This window comes from Uloborus diversus, chromosome 4 (assembly GCF_026930045.1).
Source record: "Uloborus diversus isolate 005 chromosome 4, Udiv.v.3.1, whole genome shotgun sequence".
NCBI classification, from domain to species: domain Eukaryota; kingdom Metazoa; phylum Arthropoda; class Arachnida; order Araneae; family Uloboridae; genus Uloborus; species Uloborus diversus.
Genome location: NC_072734.1, coordinates 118,896,912 through 118,915,872, shown reverse-complemented (window position 1 = coordinate 118,915,872; position 18,961 = coordinate 118,896,912). Strand labels below are relative to the sequence as shown.

Sequence of the window (18,961 nt, the reverse complement as noted above, 5' to 3'; positions counted from 1 at the left end):
TTCACAATTTTCTACATATGGCAGCAACGCAATTGTTTCGAAATTCTACTTTAGTGGAAAGACAGCTTGAATGAAAGACAAAAATTTATTTTCCTTGCCGTATTTTGCTTTCAGTATTTGTGCAGGAGACGATCTACAGCTCTACTGCTGTAGTTACTCAATAGATGGCGCCACCGCAATAAATTATTATATACACATATAGTTTAAGTGGCTTCATCCATCGAATAAGTAGATAATTGGAGTGGTAGCTCGCCTGCTACACAAATACCATGCACTCTTTTGGATATAATTATGTTCTTTACAACGATACATAGTTTAATAACAACACACAACATAACAGCAATTAAAAATATGATCTCTTTAACCTATAGCTCCTATAGAAAACGCCCTTTTTTTGGTATAAAGATTCTACAGAGAGAGGATACTATGATTTTCATTTTTTAACTTTTACGTGTTGAATCAAGAAAATCTTACTTCAATGCACAATATTATCTATTAAGTTCTCTCATAAAGCTGATGATAGATTATTATTCTTCAGGCTCACGGTAACTACGCTTTCGGCTATGACATCAAGGACGGTCATGGTGCCACCAACTCCCGATCTGAAGTCGGAGACGGACACGGCAACGTGAAGGGATCCTACACCTTGGCCGACATTGACGGACGAGCCAGGAAGGTCGAATACGCCGCCGACGGACACGGATTCAGAGCCGTCGTCAAGACCAATGAGCCCGGAACCGCCGCCAGCGCCCCCGCCGCCGCCCTCATCGCCAGCCCCTACGCCGGACCCGTCGCCCCCGTCGTAGACCACGTGGCCCCCGCAGCCGCCGTCGTAGGACATGCCCTCGCCGCCCCCATCGCCCACGGAGGAGCTTGGGGCTACGGAATCGGACACGCCGGTGTCTTGGGACACGGTCTTGCCCATGGTGGTCTTTTGGGACACGGTCTCGCCCACGGAGGACTCGTAGGACATGGACTCGCCCACGGTGGTCTGTTGGGACACGGACTGTGGCACTAAATCAATCTGCAGTAAGTTTCTGGCGTGTTTTGATTTTATTAATTAAAGAAAAATAAAAACCTTTTATAAAATGCTGTCAGTTATTGACGTAAATCAAGTGTTATGGAACACTTTTAAATATTTCGTAAAAAAAAAAAAGTCAAAATGAAAGAAATCTAAGATCCTAAGTTTATCATAACACCAAGAAAATAACTCATAGATATTTTGGAGAATATTAAATGTACTTTTGCAATTTTCTCTTAAAATAACATCATTAATTCAAGTTTTGCAAAATAAGACCTGTTTTCAAGCATTAAAATTTAGTTTTTAAGGCCCTGTGTTTAAGAAGAGCATGAAAAAAAAGGAACATCGCGCAAAAATTGTCAAAAGCTTACCACATTAAAAACGTTAATGAATGTACTGCAGAATTCGAAAATATATTTTTTGAAAGAAGATTTCATACTTTGTACTTCGTTAAGCATTCGTTAAAAAAATCATCTTTTGAAGGCCTTTGAAAAAAATGAAATTTTTCATCAAAAGTTTCTTGCAAGTTAGTTTTTTAAAAGTGAAGCATTTTGAAAAATAAAAAAAATTCATTTGGTGCTCCAGAATAAACTTAAAAGTTCAATTGTCTTCCCCCATATCTTTCTAAAGACGTTTAGGACTTTTATTATGCAAAATACGTTAAACACATAATAATTTGAAGAATTTGATTGATAATTGTACGGTATATTAATTAAATAAATGGCAATTTGCTTTTCGTTGATTTTTCAATATCATCATTCAGTTAATTTATCTTTTCTTTTTTTCAGACAATTGTTCTCCCATTAGGACTGTGATCAGGATTTCAATTCTTCCGTCTGTTTGTACAAACTGCTGCTTGACAAAGCTTAGCAGCCCTCTCCAAGCATCGTCTCCTTCTTTTTAAATATGGTGTTCTTTCTCTCTGTTTCTCCTCATATGAAAACGATAAAAAAAAGAGACTAATATATCTTGCTTCTGAGAATATGTTTTCCCTTTACAATTGGGGCCAAAAATAGCTTTATAATTTATTGTTGTGAATGTTTTAAATGTGTAAATAAATATCTTTGTGAATAGAATTTATCTCTCTTTATTTTACAACATAAAACGGACATTTTCTGAATTTTACTATTAAAAATGGTCCTTTTTGAGAAACATTGGGGATTTTTTTCAAGCTTCATAACTGAAAACTTGTCACTTAATTAGGTGGAGCAACACTACTGTTTAAGTAATAAGAAACGATATATTTTGAAATATCATCATGAGTTTAAAAATAAATTGCCTAACTTTAGTAAATCTTCCCATTTACTTGTTTTTTATTTTTTTTACTTTAGCAAAAATAGCCGATGCATCACATTATTTTTGAAAAAGCAACGGAGAAGGGCTTTCTTTATTGCTTATCTTACACTAAAAAAAGTTTGAAAAAATATCGAATCCAAAACCTGTTTTCACGAAATGTGAGTTATTTCTGAAAATACAACTTCTAAACTGCAGTTAAATTTTGGTAAGAATAAAATATATTTTCCACTAATATTTTTTAGAATATCATTAAGTATTGGAAATCTGGATAGAAAGAAGGGACAAGATAACAAATATTTCCCCAAAGAAAAGTTCCAGAGGAAAGATTATTATTTTTTTTTTTTTTTGTCAAAGTAGAACTTTAAATTAAGAATTAAAGTGAGAGGACGTTCTAGCAGATTATTCAAATCTATTACATATACATATATATTAAATACATAAATATATATAAGTAACAAAAATATCAAATCCAAAGCTTAAAGATGCGCGAAAGCAGCAAACAGTTAAGCGATGTGAATAGCCTATAAAAGATTTTAAGGTTTAAGTAAAATACGCTACGAAAGCACAATTTTACGTAAAAGCTACGGTTTATTTGCTTGTATTGTAGCAGGAGGTGCGTATAGACCAGTGCTGTGATGCTCTGTAGACATTCGGAACTTGTACATTCTCTCTCAGTTTATTTGAAAATAATTTTTATTTTTCAACCATAAATGGAGTTTCCACTGCTGATGAGTACTGACTCCATTTATTAATTATTTTTCTGCTCTCCCTTTTGTGCTTTCGTAACGTATTTTACTAAAACATTAAAATGTTTTATAAGCCATATATATATATATATGTGTGTGTGTGTGTGTGTGTGTGTGTGTGTGTGTGGTGAATTCCAGCGGTAACGGAAGGACAGTTTTACAAAAAAAAGAAAAATTGGTGCATTTCTGTCATTGACCCCATCAAAATACATATTTTTTCAAAAACTGATGCATAGACTTTTATACATATCCACAAGAAGTCCAAAACAATTAAACTTGGTAAATTTCAACTAACAAACATTTATTCAGCTAATACAGCAGTCTGAAACAACGATATCAAATGCATGAGCCAGCTGTTACCAATTCCGAATTCTTTGAATACTCAATAATTTTATCATAATCCATAGAACATTTATCTTCTTTCTCAACGAACACGAAGATCATTTCCACATTATTACGCACTCTCAAACAAGATACTTCTATTTCTTCATCTTCTAAATGAAGTACTTGTGCAATATTGCTGATTCTTTATTTCTTTTCCTTACTAGCAAAATTTGTCAAACGTTAATGAATCCTTTGGCATATTCTAATGATTTGGTGTTTTTGATTAAGCTGTATCTTCATTTTTAACAGTATTTATTGACTTTCAAAGTCAGTCCGTTGATTTTGAAGTGAAATTTCATTTAATTTGTTCATGTTCTTTGTCGATGTACTTACTATTCAATGACACAACTTGTTACAGGATTCAAATAGCGCATATTTTGTGTGTCAGGATGAGAATGGATATTTTTGAATCCTTTTTTTCTCTATCTTTTTGAAAGTTGGTTTATGAATTTGCTGATCTCTTCGCAGTACATTTAACGATTACTTCAATGCTCTCAACAGTCCTTTCTTGTGACTTGTGGCAGCAAATCTGAAAGTAGTTTCGATATTGTATTGCTCCAATATAAATTTCAAGTTTTTATGCAAATGTTTCTGCTTGAATTGGCTTGTCATATCACATACATGTCATACTAGAAGAATTTTCATATGCTTAAGAGTTTTTAAGTGTAGTTTTCATGATTTTCATCACATACAATAAAATAAATAAAATCACGAAACAGTTTTTAAAAAAATTAAATGAAAGTTAATTTTTTAAATCAATTTTTGTAGAAATATTACTTATATGTTTCAAATGTGACTATTAACTTTAAAAAATAATTTGTTTTATACTAGTATTCTTAAATTTTACCCTGTGCCGGCTTATAGTTAAATGTCTTTCCGTTACCGTATTTTTTTTTTTTTTTTTGTCTTTCCGTTACCATTAAACACCATATGAAAAAAAATCTATATTGAAATTTTAGCTATGCCTTCTTGATAACGGACATAATTCTACTTTCCATAAAAAAACAAATTTCTATACACAATAGATGCTTGATGAACTAACTGAGAAGTAGTATTTTGGTAACGGAAGGACATCAAATTGTCACCTTAGTAATAGACCTATTTCATGGTTGAAAATTTTTTTTTTAAATTACTTACCAAAACGTTTAGACATTCAAAAGATAAAAGTTAACCTAAGTATTATATAAGATAAATAAATACCTTTGTGCTGAATAGTAAAGTCAGAGCAAACAACGTAAGTAGAAGCACAAATTTGTAAATTACAGCAAATGCTGTAATTTACAAATTTGTGCTTCTACTTACGTTGTTTGTTTTGACTTGACTTGACTTTAAGTATTATATGCTGATAACAAGTTTATTGAAGTTACAGTATGTAACGAAAAAGAGATTTTTTGCTCGGTAAAAACATTCAGATATAAATTTTGTGATAGATGAAATCAAAGCTGCCAACTTATGAAAATGCAAAATCGTAGCAGGATTTTGCGGCGGGGGGGGGGGGGGGGGGCGTGTCTGCTGCTTCAGAAACAAACACTGATGAATTGACAACAGTATAAAGAACAAAATAATGATATTTAATAAATTTCAAATACGATACAGAAAATATTAATACGGAATAAAAGATTTTATTCTGGATATTTTAAGATGATAAATTCTTGATTATTAGCTGTACCTTTCACCCGGTCGGTAAGTCTCTTTGAAGAAATATGCTTGCGGCAACTATTACGACAACCATATTCAACTGAAAAATCGCTATAGCAAATAGTACATCTTTGCATAACTCGTCTTTAAAGATGAAATAAGGAATGGCCAAGTACTTTTGTATTCTTCACGATATTTTTGGCAGTTTTTCCTCTTTTTTGCCGAAGAACCCATAAACTGCATGAAAAATAAACCGGCAGCACACGCGTAGAAATTTGATTTTCTGAACTTACCGGTTTAGTTTTCATGTAGTTTATGATTTTTTTTTTTTTCGTTTTTGGGATTATAAATTAAGAAAAACCCAGAAAATCGTAGTTTTTGGATCCGCTTTCGTAACGTCGTTGTTTAAAGCTGTAATTCGTAGAAACTACGATTTTTTCGTAGCAGTTGGCACTTCTGGATGAAATCAATAACAGAATGTAAAAAAAAAAAAAATATACTAAACACTTTTTATAATGCACTCAAAAGGACAAAATAACTTTTCCGGGAATATTTAAAGGAAAGGACAAGTTAAGTACAAAAACTTCAAGAAAATGACGCCACAAACAAAGAAAAGTGCGGCTCAAGACATGAAAAGAATTTCTTATCATTATCTAGCTTTCAATCATATCAAAAATTTGAGTGTTGAAATAAGCAAATTTTTCTTATTGGGAAAGTTTGGTTTGAAATTACTAGAATCGCACTTTTCTTCGTTTGTGGTGTCATTTTGTTGGACTTTTTGAAAACTAGAGAAATACTTAAATTGTCCTTTTTGACCCAGAAAAGTTATTTTCTCCTTTTGAGTGCATTATAAAGAGCGATTCGAAATTAAAAAAAATTCTGTTATTTTATTCTTTTTAGTGTAAATGTATTTCAGAAATAGAATAATGTTACCATCACGAAACTTCACCTTTTTTTTTTATATAATATCCTAATATGTCTTTTTACTAAGCCCCGTTATTCGCAACTCCAGCGCTCGAATACGCTACCTTGCGGTGATTTAAAAAACTGCCCAAAAAACTAAAACATTGCCACATTGCGTTCCATGTGTGTCTGTTGACGTAAACACAGGCAGTTTGTTAGGAGTATTTATTAACGTATTCGATGTGTCTTAGATTGCTTTCAGCAACAGAAATTGTTTCGTCCCTTAACGGAACAAAATTTCCAAATTACTAATTCCCATTCTTTAAAATTGATCAGAAACAAAAATCAATAATGTTAAACAGCATAAATAATTTTTATGATAAGTGTACTAATAGGTATTAGCCATAAAATCTTCTGCATAATTACTATTTCGTTTTTTATGGATATGCATCGTGTTACCTATTCTAGAAAATCATCAGTCATAATACGACGGGTGAAAATTTCTTGGCCGTTTCCATTCCATTTCGTTTATATCCAACGAGTAAAACTCTATCACAAATCGTGATTTAAAAAAAAATCATGGTTTAAATTTAAGACATTAAAATTCAAATGAATTCTGGATGCTGGATATTTTGCATTTTAATCAAACTTTTAATGTTGTTTCATAGCTAGTTTCTTAATCAGGTTAGTTGTAATTGGCAAAAGCAAAAGGTACCTAATATTTGGTGCTTTTACCCTCCAACTCATCATTTAAAAGCCTTGCTTATATCGTGGCCTCAGAGAAACAGTTAGGTTTATTATTCCAGAAATGACAGTAAGATATCCTAATGTTACCTTGAGGTGAAGAGTTGCTGAAATCAATTACAAACATTTTACTTTTAAACAAATAGAAAATTGCAAGAGATACAAATTTTAAATCCTTGAGATTTTTCCGATCACCTGCCAACAATGAAATCGCTACCAAACGTATAAAAGTTTTGAACTTGTATTTACAATAAATTACTTTTAAATAAAAATAAAACCGCCTTCAAAAAATACCCAGGAACTAAAAAGCAAAAAATAAATGATTACACTTACATTCTATTTCCTACCCAAACATAGAAATGAAATTCATTTTACAATTCCAGTACAAAAATCAACTAAACACCGAATTATAAAATAAGCACTGATTTAAATTACTATACGACGAATTATTTTAAATACCTAACTAATTATATACGATCTCTTAATTTTTAATAACCTTTTGAATTCTGGGCCTCCTATAAACAACTACATAATGTAACTGACAACCCACCGAATCCTGAATTAAACACTAATTTAACTATACGTGAAATTAGTCTTTAAAACTAAATCTACTCAGTTACGTTAGGTGGTAGTTTATAGGAGGCCCGACTTCAAAAGGTTATTAAAAATTGAGAGATCGTATATAATTAGTTAGGTATTTAAAATAATTCATCGCATAGTAAATTAAATCAGTGTTTATTTTATAATTCGGTGTTTAGTTTAGTTGATTTTTGTACTGGAATTGTAAAATAAATTTCATTTCTATGTTTGGGTAGGAAATAGAATGTAAGTATAATCAGTTATTTTTTGCTTTTTAGTTTCTGGGTATTTTTTGAAGGCGGTTTTTTTTATTTAAAAGTAATTTATTTTTTGCTTTTTAGTGGTGTAAATAACACGGCGAGTGTCTCGGAAACTTCCGACGAATGTGAAGAAATCCTTTTTCAAATGCGTAACTATGTACAAAAAAAAAAGGAAAAATTAATTTGAATTCTGAAATTTTGAATTCAAATTATGCTTTTCGCAATCACGAGTTGCGACAGGACCCCCTACATATTGGTTACTACCCTACTCACTTGTTTCTAGACACGGCTCCTGTCCCTCCAAGCCTACCTCTCCTCTTGAACGGAGACGTGTGTATGTGTAGGCTTTTGTGTGTGCATAGACCTGTGTGTATGTGTGTAAAGGCGCTGTGTGTATGTGTGTGAGTGCGTATGTGTGTGAGTGCGTATGTGTGTGAGTGCGTATGTGTATGAGCGTGTATGTGTGTAGGACACCACTGACCAGGAGCGGCTACAGGGGGGACGGAGTCGCACCTGCAGGTGACGGTGGGGACTGAAAAAGGTACGGACACCAAAGATGGTCAAATGAGAACAATAAGTAATCGTGATTGCCCAAGAAAAAAAAAACGAAATCGCTTAAAGTTTAAATTTGTAAAATTGTAAATTTTAGAATTGTAATATTGTAAATTGTAATTTATGTTTCGCAATTCGTGTCATGTAACTCGTGATAAAAGTCGCATGTTTCTTCACATGGCCCCACTATAGATGAAGATTAAAATTTCCACTAGAATGAATTTTATGTTTGCTTCAGATAACCCTTAATTCAAACTTTTCATTACTCTAATATATATTTTTAGTACTTTCTTTAACTATAGGTAAAGAAAGTATAAACCTTTGTTTTATGGCCTTTGTTTATCAATGGGTTTTATATTTAATCGTTTGTGAGGGAAATTGCATGAAATTTATTGTTTTACCCTTAACTTTACACTAAAGAACAAATAGGGTAAATCAAAGATTTGGAACCTAAGTTAGACCACCCCTGAACAAAATCACCACTAAACAAAAAAGGGATAAAAACCGGTTTCACCACGTGACCATGACGTATGAAATTTAAAGTTTCTTGGATTTCTTCGGGACTCCTTATCAGTTCCAGACCTAAGTACAATGGGATCATCTAGGAAGTATACCCTTCCAAACAAAAAAAAAAAAATCAAATCGGTCCAGTAATGTTGGAATAATTTGAAAACACACATAAAAAGCCGCAATATGAAATCATAACCTCCTTTTTTGAAGTCGGTTAATGAGCTTAAAAAGGATAATGATTCCAGCTCTATACGGCTTCTTAAATGAACTTACTTCAAACTTCTATGCTTCTTCAAAATGAAATTGTTCTCGGGAAAAAAATGTTCTTTCGATTAGTAAATTTTCACTACGAAAATTGTAAAGTAATGATAATTCAGTTTTTATTTAATGTCCCCAGAATGAACAGTTCTGTTAAATAAAAAAAACAACTTAAAACCAATTTAAAATAGTGCTTGTTTCCACTTAGTTTCAGTTGCACACTAAATTTTATCTGAATCTTTGCATTGCTTCTTAAGGTATTAGCAGTCATAGTAACCGAGAAAGAGCATTTGGTTGTACCATCCTTTTGAGAAAATTAATGCCAAAAATGAATCAGCACCTTACGTTTTACGATGTAATTGCTGACCAAAACCAAAATTTTTTTTCCCGAGTCCTCGCATTACTTAGACATAAGTCATAAATAATGAGAAAAACGTTTAATTGCTCCGCGCACTTGAATGTATCAACCCCAACATCGAATTTAGCATCTGCACAATCTGAACTCTATCCTTTTTCTGAATCTGTGGATCACTTAGAGGTATAGTAGCCTCTGACATAGTAGCATGACATAGAAAACGTCGCGCTCCCACCTCCCTTGAGGACATTAGCCATAAAAACCAATCAGCACCAAATCACATGTGGTTCCGCGAGTGTACCAAATTTTGTTTGAATTCAAGTAGCAGATTTTGAATTAGAACCAAAGTGACCACAAAAAATGGTCACGCACAGAAACACACACAAACACTCATACATTATCCTTAAAAAAAGGAAAAAGCGGTCGAAAAGATTTCAGTGCGCATCAGAATGTGTAATTCATCGAAGGTAAAACTTTTTCAAGAATCGAACTTCCTTTGATATATTAGACAAAGAAGAATGTAAAAATACCTGTATTTTTCAATACTTTCCATTATGTGAGGAATTTGCATTAAAAAGAAAATTTCAAAATCAGTAAAAGAAAAAGTTTTTATTTATTTAATTCTTTTTCTTTTTCTTCTTTTTTTAACCAATCAAAATAGCTTATTGATTTTAATTAGCTGCGTGTTTTTCAGCAGATCAATCGTTTTACAATTAGTAGATAGCAAGTCACATGAAATATAAAATTGCGGAGACTTACGAGTCAAAACAGGAGAAAAGTTGGAATTTTTCAAGGAACTCAGTTATTCTAGTCCTATCTTGAACGGAGACATTAATTAAAGGCAATTAATATTCCTTTGTAATTTTGGTACGAAGAAGACTTTTTGTACGTTTAAACTTTGGTAACTATTAAATGAGCGAATTTTGGACCGGCAACCTTCTGGACTAGTGACATTTTAAATCGGCAACATTTTGGACTGGCCGTGTCTTTAGCTGCCGGTGTATTAGTTTTTTAATTGGCAAGTGGGTCAAGTGAAATAAACTAACGTGATTAAGAAAAAAAAAATTTTTTTGACTATTTATTTATTGGAATATGGACGAGACTTACTAGTCAAGACAGAAGAAAATAAAATAAGAAATAACAACGTCACGTAGCACACATTGCAAAATACTGTAAACATGTGTTTCGGCGTTACAAGGAACATTTTTTCAATGCAAAAAAAAAATGAGATTATATGGATAAAAAGACATCCGACAAAAGGTATTTTGTCGGATGTTTTTTCGAAGCTTTTCAAAGCTATCAAGCTTTTTAGACCTATTTTGTCGAATTTGACTCTTGTAGGAAGTCTTTTCATCCTAAAGCTCATTTCTTTCGCATTGAAAAAGGCCTTCCTTGTAACTCCAAAACACGTGTCTGCAGTAATCTTCAATTTGTGCGATTTGACGTTGTTATTTCTTGTTTTATTTTTTACTAGTGGCACCCGCACGGCTTTGCCCGTAATAGAAAAATTAAAAGGCCTTTTGGTTCGCCTGTATATTTACAAATAATGTATGGTGAATTTTCTCGCCAATTGGCTTGTACCCACGTTACAGTTCCACGTTATGATAATTTCGTATCTCGCCAATTGGTTTGTGCCCGTGTTACAGTTCCACGTTATGATAATTTCGTAATTTATCATAGTTTTTTTCTAAAAATTGGAATAGAAAAAGAACCACATCGAATTTTCAAAAAATCGCTTCGAGGTGCACGCCCTCATGCTACAAACTAACTTTGTGCAAAATTTCATGAAAATCGGCCCAACGGTCTAGGCGCGTCACAGACATCCTACAGACATCTTCCGGACAGAGAGACTTTCAGCTTTATTATTAGTAAAGATGCACAAAGGTATGTAGAAAACCAGAAGATAATGTTCCGGATTTTTTAAGGAACTCATTCTGTCCATTCCAATCAAAAAAAGATATGTGTAAAATCTAAAAACGAACAATAATATAATCATAAAAGTTTAAAAAAAAATAGTGAAAAGACCGGCGGATAATCCGACCGCCAATATTCGGCAGTTTATTGCGTTTTTCAATGTTATATTCAGCGAATATGCTCAGACAGCACTTGAAAGCTCACACATTTGTTAGGAAGAAATAAGTCATCGGCATAAATTCAATTAACATACTTTACATTCTTCAACTTCAAAATGAAGAAAATTAGAGAAATTAAACAATCAACCAAAATAAAACGATCTTCTAGCTCCGAAGTGAAACGACGAATGTATATCTTTAAAAAATCAGAAGTTTCCCCGCATATCATTAGAACCTAATAACGGTCACTTCTTTTGCACATGTCTGTCGCTTTTCAATCTAGTCTAGGCGAAGGTTGTGCCACGCCTATAATTACAGGAGATAAAATCGTGGAAACTAACGCAGAAAAATTCCGTACTTCCGTCTAAAGTAAAGATTAATAATTAACATTGATCACTAATACGTCACCCCCACGCAATATCTACGGATATCGACAGGTAGGAGGGGTGGGAAAACAAGTTGATCATAACCTGTTATCTAATATTTCACCAAGGCTAGATTGTGAGAACGGGAAAAAGACATAAAGGCGTAGTCTGTGAGGTGCTACTTTGGAATTCCTCTTTTTTTACTTGGAATGGTTGAGTTTTCTTTTCCACTCTGGAAGTTACCTTGAGAGATTTGTGTATATATAGTCAGTGGAGCACTGCCGTTTTACATCTTCTTCTGCAGTCTTTGTAGCTACAGACGCTAAGAAACCAATCATGATCGCTAAGGTAAGTTCATTTTCTCGCATCAGTTAGGGTAACGGCACCAGTAACCGACATGCTTAAGACATCGCTCTCAGGTTAACTCCATTTTCTGAGCCCTTTAATTTATTTTGACTTTGTAAACTGTTTTTCTCTCATGCAACTACATCTCGTCTAACGTTTGGCTGCTTCTGAATCCTCTCAATCAGTTAATTCTATTTTTATTTGCTCAATTTCGAACGAAGGTACGAGCCCCCAGTAACAGAAACCGACAATTCTGATGATACCCAGTAACAGAAAGGATGGGTAATGGACAGAATTTCCCCTTTTCTCTTCAAAATGTGTAAAAGTTCTTTATTGTTAGATCTAAAACCTTATTAAATTCAAATGAACATGAAACATCTGCTGACCTCGTGGTGACTGTTCATAAACTTCCACCACTGCCTTGTAAATACCAACCGGCTCATAAAATTCACTCTGATAACACTAGATTGTTGCACAGTATTCATGGGCCATAGCAACATCAGCTTTACCTGCCTAAAATTCTTATTATTTAAATCCAAACTTAGGACTGTCTGTTACTGGTGCCGTTACCCTACAACAGTTTCTGCTGGTTGTCTTGAAAGATTATTCTAAATTTGGAGAGCTTAACTGCAGCAGTGAACTAAATCGATTTTCTCAAATTGTAAGCATTTTATGCTGAGAAGTTGTGGTAGTCATAACTTTCAGCAACTCGAATTGATTGCAGTACTGCAAGATATCAGCATAAATTAAATCTTTGTCTTCGTTTTTCGAAATTTTCGAGACTGGAAGTCAAGTTTTAGGTATCTAATGCGGTGGACTTCGGTCACCTTGTGTCCTGGAAATTGCTTTTACGATTTAAACTCTCAATTGCTTCATTATCATCATCAAATACCGGCTATATAAAAAGCAATATCAAAACTACGAATATATTCAATTCCAGGTACTAGATAGGTGAAAAATCGCTTTAAAGTATACCTAGGAAACCTGATTTTAGAAAACAAATTTGATATTTTTAGTTGCATGCAAACATATTATGTAATACAATGTATAAGAAATTGGGAAATGTTTCCAAGACTATTGTAGGGTTCCTAAACAATTTTTACGCCTCATGTCCCGACGGAAATAAGGTATACCTGGCGGAATTTATTAAAAATGAAAAAAAATAACGATTAAAATTTTGCCACAAAAGCCATCTATTATGATAAGAGTTGGTAGTGTGAACTCACTTTAAAAATCAACTATAATCTGCACAGTTTGTAAAAAAAAAAAAAAAAAAAGAAGCTCAAGAAGAGTATACATTGCAAAATTTAAATATATATTGAACCCGAATATTGCAATAGTTATACTGATTCGCAGATGTACACTTTATTGTAATACCATCTTAAAGCATAACGCAAGAAATATTGGTCTATTATAAGCAAATTTTAACTTTGCAGGTGTTTTTCTAGTTCAGTAATATTATGCGTGCGTTTCTTGATCAACGAATAATAATCAGATGGATGATCCGAATTCAAAAATCGATTAGCCTAATCCATAAACATAGAGCAATAAAAGCAGAAAAATACTTTATGTATTTTTGCCATTTAAATTATAAATTAAAAAATAAGTTTTGCCGAAGTGCTTTTGATCGATTTATTGCTTGAAAATTTGAATGATTAGTTAATAATTAATTTTAACTCGACAGATTATTGCTTCCTTGTTTTCAGAAATTAGAAATAAATTATAATAAACTAATAACTAAGACGGTTTCAAACTAAAAAGCAATATTGTACGAATGTAGCAGACCTAGAGCAAGGGCAATAAGTACAGCATTAATCAGTGAGACCATTACTGTTTCTTTTCTTAGCACAATTAGTATTCAAAGACATACTCGAAAGAAAAGAAATCCGAATGTAGAGGAAAATCTAATTCGCAATTAATTGAACGTAATGCAAATGCAGTTTAATGATCTCGAGGTGTGCTACCCTAGGAAAAAGAGTAAATAATAAATATTTAATTGATTTCGGTGGATCCTATAAATAGAATATTGAGCATATTGCTTCCATTTTTATATAAATTGAGTTCGAAAGTTTTTTTTTTTTTTCTTTTTTACTTGGTTTTGATTTCTCTTAATACGAAATGGGACAACCATATATCAGCATAATCTTCCCAAAGAATAGATGAAACAACGACACATCTCCAAACAAATAAAAAGACTATTAACTTTCTTTTCACTTTTATCTCCAATTAATGAACATGGAATTAGGACAGATGCATTGTAATTCAGCACTGTCTTAAAACTTCCCAGCTCATTTTACTACAAGAAAAACGCCCGTCATGGTATGATGGGTGAAAATTGTATCTACACTTGAACGAAGCAATTACCTGTTGGATAATATTTTGATAGTGGAAATTTTAACCCAAACTCCAGTGAATTAAACCTTAAACTCCAGTCGATAGCGTTCATTGTTGACCACTTTTTCGTCTCACCATTCTCCTAAAATGACAGTCTTACTAGTAAAGCAGTTTAAGTTACCGGATTCAGTGTCAAAATAAAGCATTTCCTTGCATGTCAAAAATTTAAAAAATATTATCAAATTATCACGCCATGGCGTGAATTTCATTGTTGGTTACATTAGCGTTACTCGATCAGTTGATCAGTGAATTCGCTATTATATATATATATATATATATATATATATATATATATATATATATATATATATATATATATATATATATATATATATATATATATATATATATATATATATATATATATATATATATATATATATGAGGATTGATTTTTTTTTTTTTTGGCTTATTTTTTCATTAATGGGATGTGCACGGATATAAAAATGAAAAGTGGTAGTACGTACGAAAATCTTTGTACGTTCTTGTACGTTGGAAATTCTAGTTTAAAGGCTCTAGTATTTAATCAGTATGTGTAATATTGTTCTTTCATAATTTCGAGCAATATTACTTCGACTGAACGAAGAAACTTTCAGTAAACATCATAGCATGAAAATCTTGCCTTATGGATTTTACATCAGCGTTTTTCATGCTAAAAAAACTGCAGAAAAGGTTTTTGAAAAACATGGTTTGAACATTTGAAGAAAAGTTGATTTTAAAGTTTCTCGCAAAGAATTTCAGAAAGAAAAAAAAAAACTAAATTGCTCAAAACATTTTGAAATAAATTAACATAAAAAAACTACGAAATATTCGTTACAACTGCCACTGCTTTGGATATTGCCCACGCAGTAACAAAAAAGAAATGAATCTTACATCAGTTATATCAGTTAAGTTACTCCCAGAGAAGTGGAATCAGCTCAGCTGCCGATGATTTTAGGGAGAAAGGTTATACAAAAAAATTTAGTGCGCTTTCTTGTGTCTGATCATTTTAATTTTATCTTCAGGTCACCATTTTGTTTGCTGCTTTGGCAGTTGCCCAAGCCGGTGTCCTGTTGCACGGACATGCCATCAGCACTGGAGTGAGCGCCAGCGCACGCAGCCAGGATGTAAGTACACTTTCTCTACTAGTGTCATACTGTGCATTTCTTTTTTTTCTTGTCATTTTTAATAAGTTTTTGAGACTAATTGGCTGGTTCTAAACACAGAAGAATAATGTAACTATATTTGGAGCAATTCATTGTGTCGCGGCATTTTCAACAAATCGAATAATATGCAGTAAAGAAAATGATTAGGGAAAATATCTGTTCAGAAGTCAAAACTTTATTCAAATACTAGGCAAATATAATGAAACGAGAATTTGATGTAAAGCGCTGCAAGTGTAGACTTTTACCTTTAGAAATGATTTCATTTCAGCTTCAACTGATACAAATGATTTTTAAAATAAACTTTTGTTTTAACATTACATAATTATGAAATATGATTTACCTATTTTTTTTTAAATATATCAATTAAATTTACGTTTTTTTGAAGAAAAGTGCTTTTGGTTGCAATGTTACAGCTAATAAATCCCACTAAAACATTTTTGTAGAAAAAAACAGATTGGATATGTTAATCATTTAATATTCTATATAAATTTGCCTCTAAATGGACAACTTATTATTTCGTTACACAAAACGAGCTTCAGATGTGTATATAATCTCCAACTAGCCTCCAACCTGCAGCTCCTATAGAAAACGCCCTTTTTTTGGTATAAAGATTCTACAGAGAGAGGATACTATGATTTTCATTTTTTAATTACGTATATTATTATAGGCTCACGGTAACTACGCTTTCGGCTATGACATCAAGGACGGTCATGGTGCCACCAACTCCCGATCTGAAGTCGGAGACGGACACGGCAACGTGAAGGGATCCTACACCTTGGCCGACATTGACGGACGGGCCAGGAAGGTCGAATACGCCGCCGACGGACACGGATTCAGAGCCGTCGTCAAGACCAACGAGCCCGGTACCGCCGCCAGCGCCCCCGCCGCCGCCCTCATCGCCAGCCCCTACGCCGGACCCGTCGCCCCCGTCGTAGACCACGTGGCCCCCGCAGCCGCCGTCGTAGGACATGCCCTCGCCGCCCCCATCGCCCACGGAGGAGCTTGGGGCTACGGAATCGGACACGCCGGTGTCTTGGGACACGGTCTTGCCCACGGTGGTCTTTTGGGACACGGTCTCGCCCACGGAGGACTCGTAGGACATGGACTCGCCCACGGCGGTCTTGTAGGACATGGGCTCGCTCATGGCGGTCTGTTGGGACATGGATTGTGGCACTAAATTAATTTTGACGTAAGTAATGTAATTATGACGTACTCTAAAATTCATTCTAGAAAAAGAAGCGCTAATTCTGGAAGCAAAATTCTGTACCTCAGAGCCAGACTGACGCGAGTTCAAAAATGGCGATTTTCCGTTGATTAGTGCATTGTATATAGAAGCCTATAACGCATCTAGCCATCTAGTTCTTAAAAAAAAAAAAAAAAATAAAATTTTAAAAAAAAACTTTTTTTTTTTTTTTTTTTTTTTTTACCAGGGTTAAAAGAGCACGTGTCCCTGCGTTTTCATGCGCTAGAAAAAAGTTCTTCCTCCCTCCGTAGGATTACCATAATGGGATTTACGTCCTACTGGCCCTGTTCTTTTAACATCATATGACAATCAAAGGATTTTCTAATAAAAAAAGGCGCCGAACAAATTCGCATCTGCTTCACAGTAAATAGATTTAATGGTCTTAGAATTTCTTTTTCTTTTATTGAGACTAAATAAAAAGAAAATTTATAAATTAAACTAAACAATTCGTTGGTATCTTTTGAAATAGATGTATCTAGAATTATTTCAGATGATAATTAATAAACAACTACTAATTAGTTGTTGCTGAAAGAAAGTTTTCTTTAAAAGCTTAAGTTTTTTGATTTTGGATAAAAACGAACTGATATTACAACGAAGGGATGTATGTATATTGTATTTCTGCAGTATTTAACTACGTTTTGAAGTTTATAGAAACAAAAAGAAATATGTGATATTTATTAAGATTTTTCTCTATGTTATTTTTTACAATATTAATTTCATATCTTGCTAAGCAGTTCATTTTATTATTAAGAAAAGGAATCGGACATTTACTTATCAATAATCGCACATTCTTTTTCCTTATAGATCCATATCATTTCATGTGGACTGTGATCAAAATTCATCTGGGATCTCTTTCATCGATCAATCTCTACAACAAAGTTGCCGAACCTCTACGAGAAATTTTGCATCCTCCAATGATAGGATGCTTTTACTCAGACGGATATCTATGGGAATGGTGCTGTCTCTGATGAACCGAGCTTAGAAGTGTTCATCATCTTTCTTGGGAAACAAAAAGCTTTATAATTTATTTTCTTTCCTGTTGTGTGGGTGTAAATAAACATTTCTTCTCTTTGCATATTGAGTTGGTTTTTGTTAATGTATTTATTTTTCAACGAAGCGAAACAAACTTAAACGAAAACAAACATAACAAACAAATTTTTAAAAAACATGAAGTAGAAAAAGCAAGTTTAAGAGAGTAGCAAATTAGCCCAAAGGTAATACTTTCACGTTTTACTACAATTGGAGATTATTGAATGATGAAACTGTAAAACTCTTGAATTTAAAATTAATTATATCGTGTGCCTTTGAGCATTAACAGGAAATATTAACTTGAGTTTATTTTTACATGCGAAAATTAATTTAAAAAAGGAACAAAATTTATTTTCATTGAATAGAATAAAACTAATCATGGATATCTTAAACCTATGATACACACTTTTCAGCGAAGGTCTTTCTAAGAAGATAGCGAATCGTACTTGAAGCATATAGAATCGAAACTAGCTCAAATGATTTTTGTTGAAATTTTACGGATGAAAAAAACTTCAAGGAAAACAAAAAACCTTGGAAAAATATTTGGGTGTACGTCTTAGGTTTTCTCTTCCTTTTTAAATTAGAAGTATTCATTATTCATAAATAAAAATTCTGGTTCAACCTGGTTTGAAGTAGGTAAGTCGTTCGTCTCTTTATCATTTTTCGTTTCAAATTCTATTGATTTAAGTAATCGGTAAAGAAAATCATCTTTACAGCGGCCTTACAATGGCCCAAAAAAAGCATGGATTGAGCTGGATTCAATGTAAGCTATGTTTTTAGTATTAAATTTCAACCAAATTAAGTTCGTTTTCCTCCAAGTCGCTTTGAGGCTGGCATAGTATCTTCCAAGAACTATCAAATTATGAGAGAGAAAAAAAAGAAAAAATCATGAATGGGGTTGTTTCCTTCAGTCAAAAGTACTACTAGTCCCTAAAGTTGATAGAATGAGCAAAAAATAAAAATAAATAAATAAATAACATGGACCCAGAAAATACTTTCATTTTCCCAACAGTTATTTTTTAATTAATTTTTTTAAATGTCTGATTTTTCAAACAAGGTGTGGTCTTTATGTCGTTACAAGTAATGAACTTTGGCACGTTGAATGTTTACGCTTGCTGTCTA

The 18,961-nt window shown here is 33.1% G+C and overlaps 2 protein-coding genes across 2 annotated transcripts in view; both read left to right on the top strand.

Moving 5' to 3' along the window:
- Positions 1-2,097, top strand: part of LOC129220791 (adult-specific rigid cuticular protein 15.7-like) — a 10,228-nt gene extending 8,131 nt beyond the window's left edge. Inside the window, exons 2-3 of the mRNA XM_054855221.1 lie at positions 539-1,029; positions 1,810-2,097. Coding sequence (XP_054711196.1) covers positions 539-1,018 — 480 coding nt within the window. The 3' untranslated portion in view covers positions 1,019-1,029; positions 1,810-2,097. The remainder of the gene's footprint in view (positions 1-538; positions 1,030-1,809) is intronic.
- Positions 2,098-11,971: 9,874 nt separating this feature from the next.
- Positions 11,972-17,885, top strand: LOC129221496 (adult-specific rigid cuticular protein 15.7-like). The gene is made up of 4 exons (XM_054855979.1): positions 11,972-12,031; positions 15,427-15,528; positions 16,235-16,756; positions 17,615-17,885. The coding sequence occupies exons 1-3, from the start codon at positions 12,020-12,022 to the stop codon at positions 16,742-16,744; spliced, it is 624 nt and encodes a 207-aa protein (XP_054711954.1). The 5' UTR covers positions 11,972-12,019; the 3' UTR covers positions 16,745-16,756; positions 17,615-17,885.
- The last annotated feature ends 1,076 nt before the right edge of the window (positions 17,886-18,961 follow it).

What these genes read in the sequence shown, in the direction of transcription:
- LOC129221496 (XM_054855979.1), top strand. An exon ending in CCAGCGCACGCAGCCAGGAT is followed by an intron (nt 15,529 to 16,234) that starts GTAAGTACACTT and finishes ATATTATTATAG; the next exon opens with GCTCACGGTAACTACGCTTT.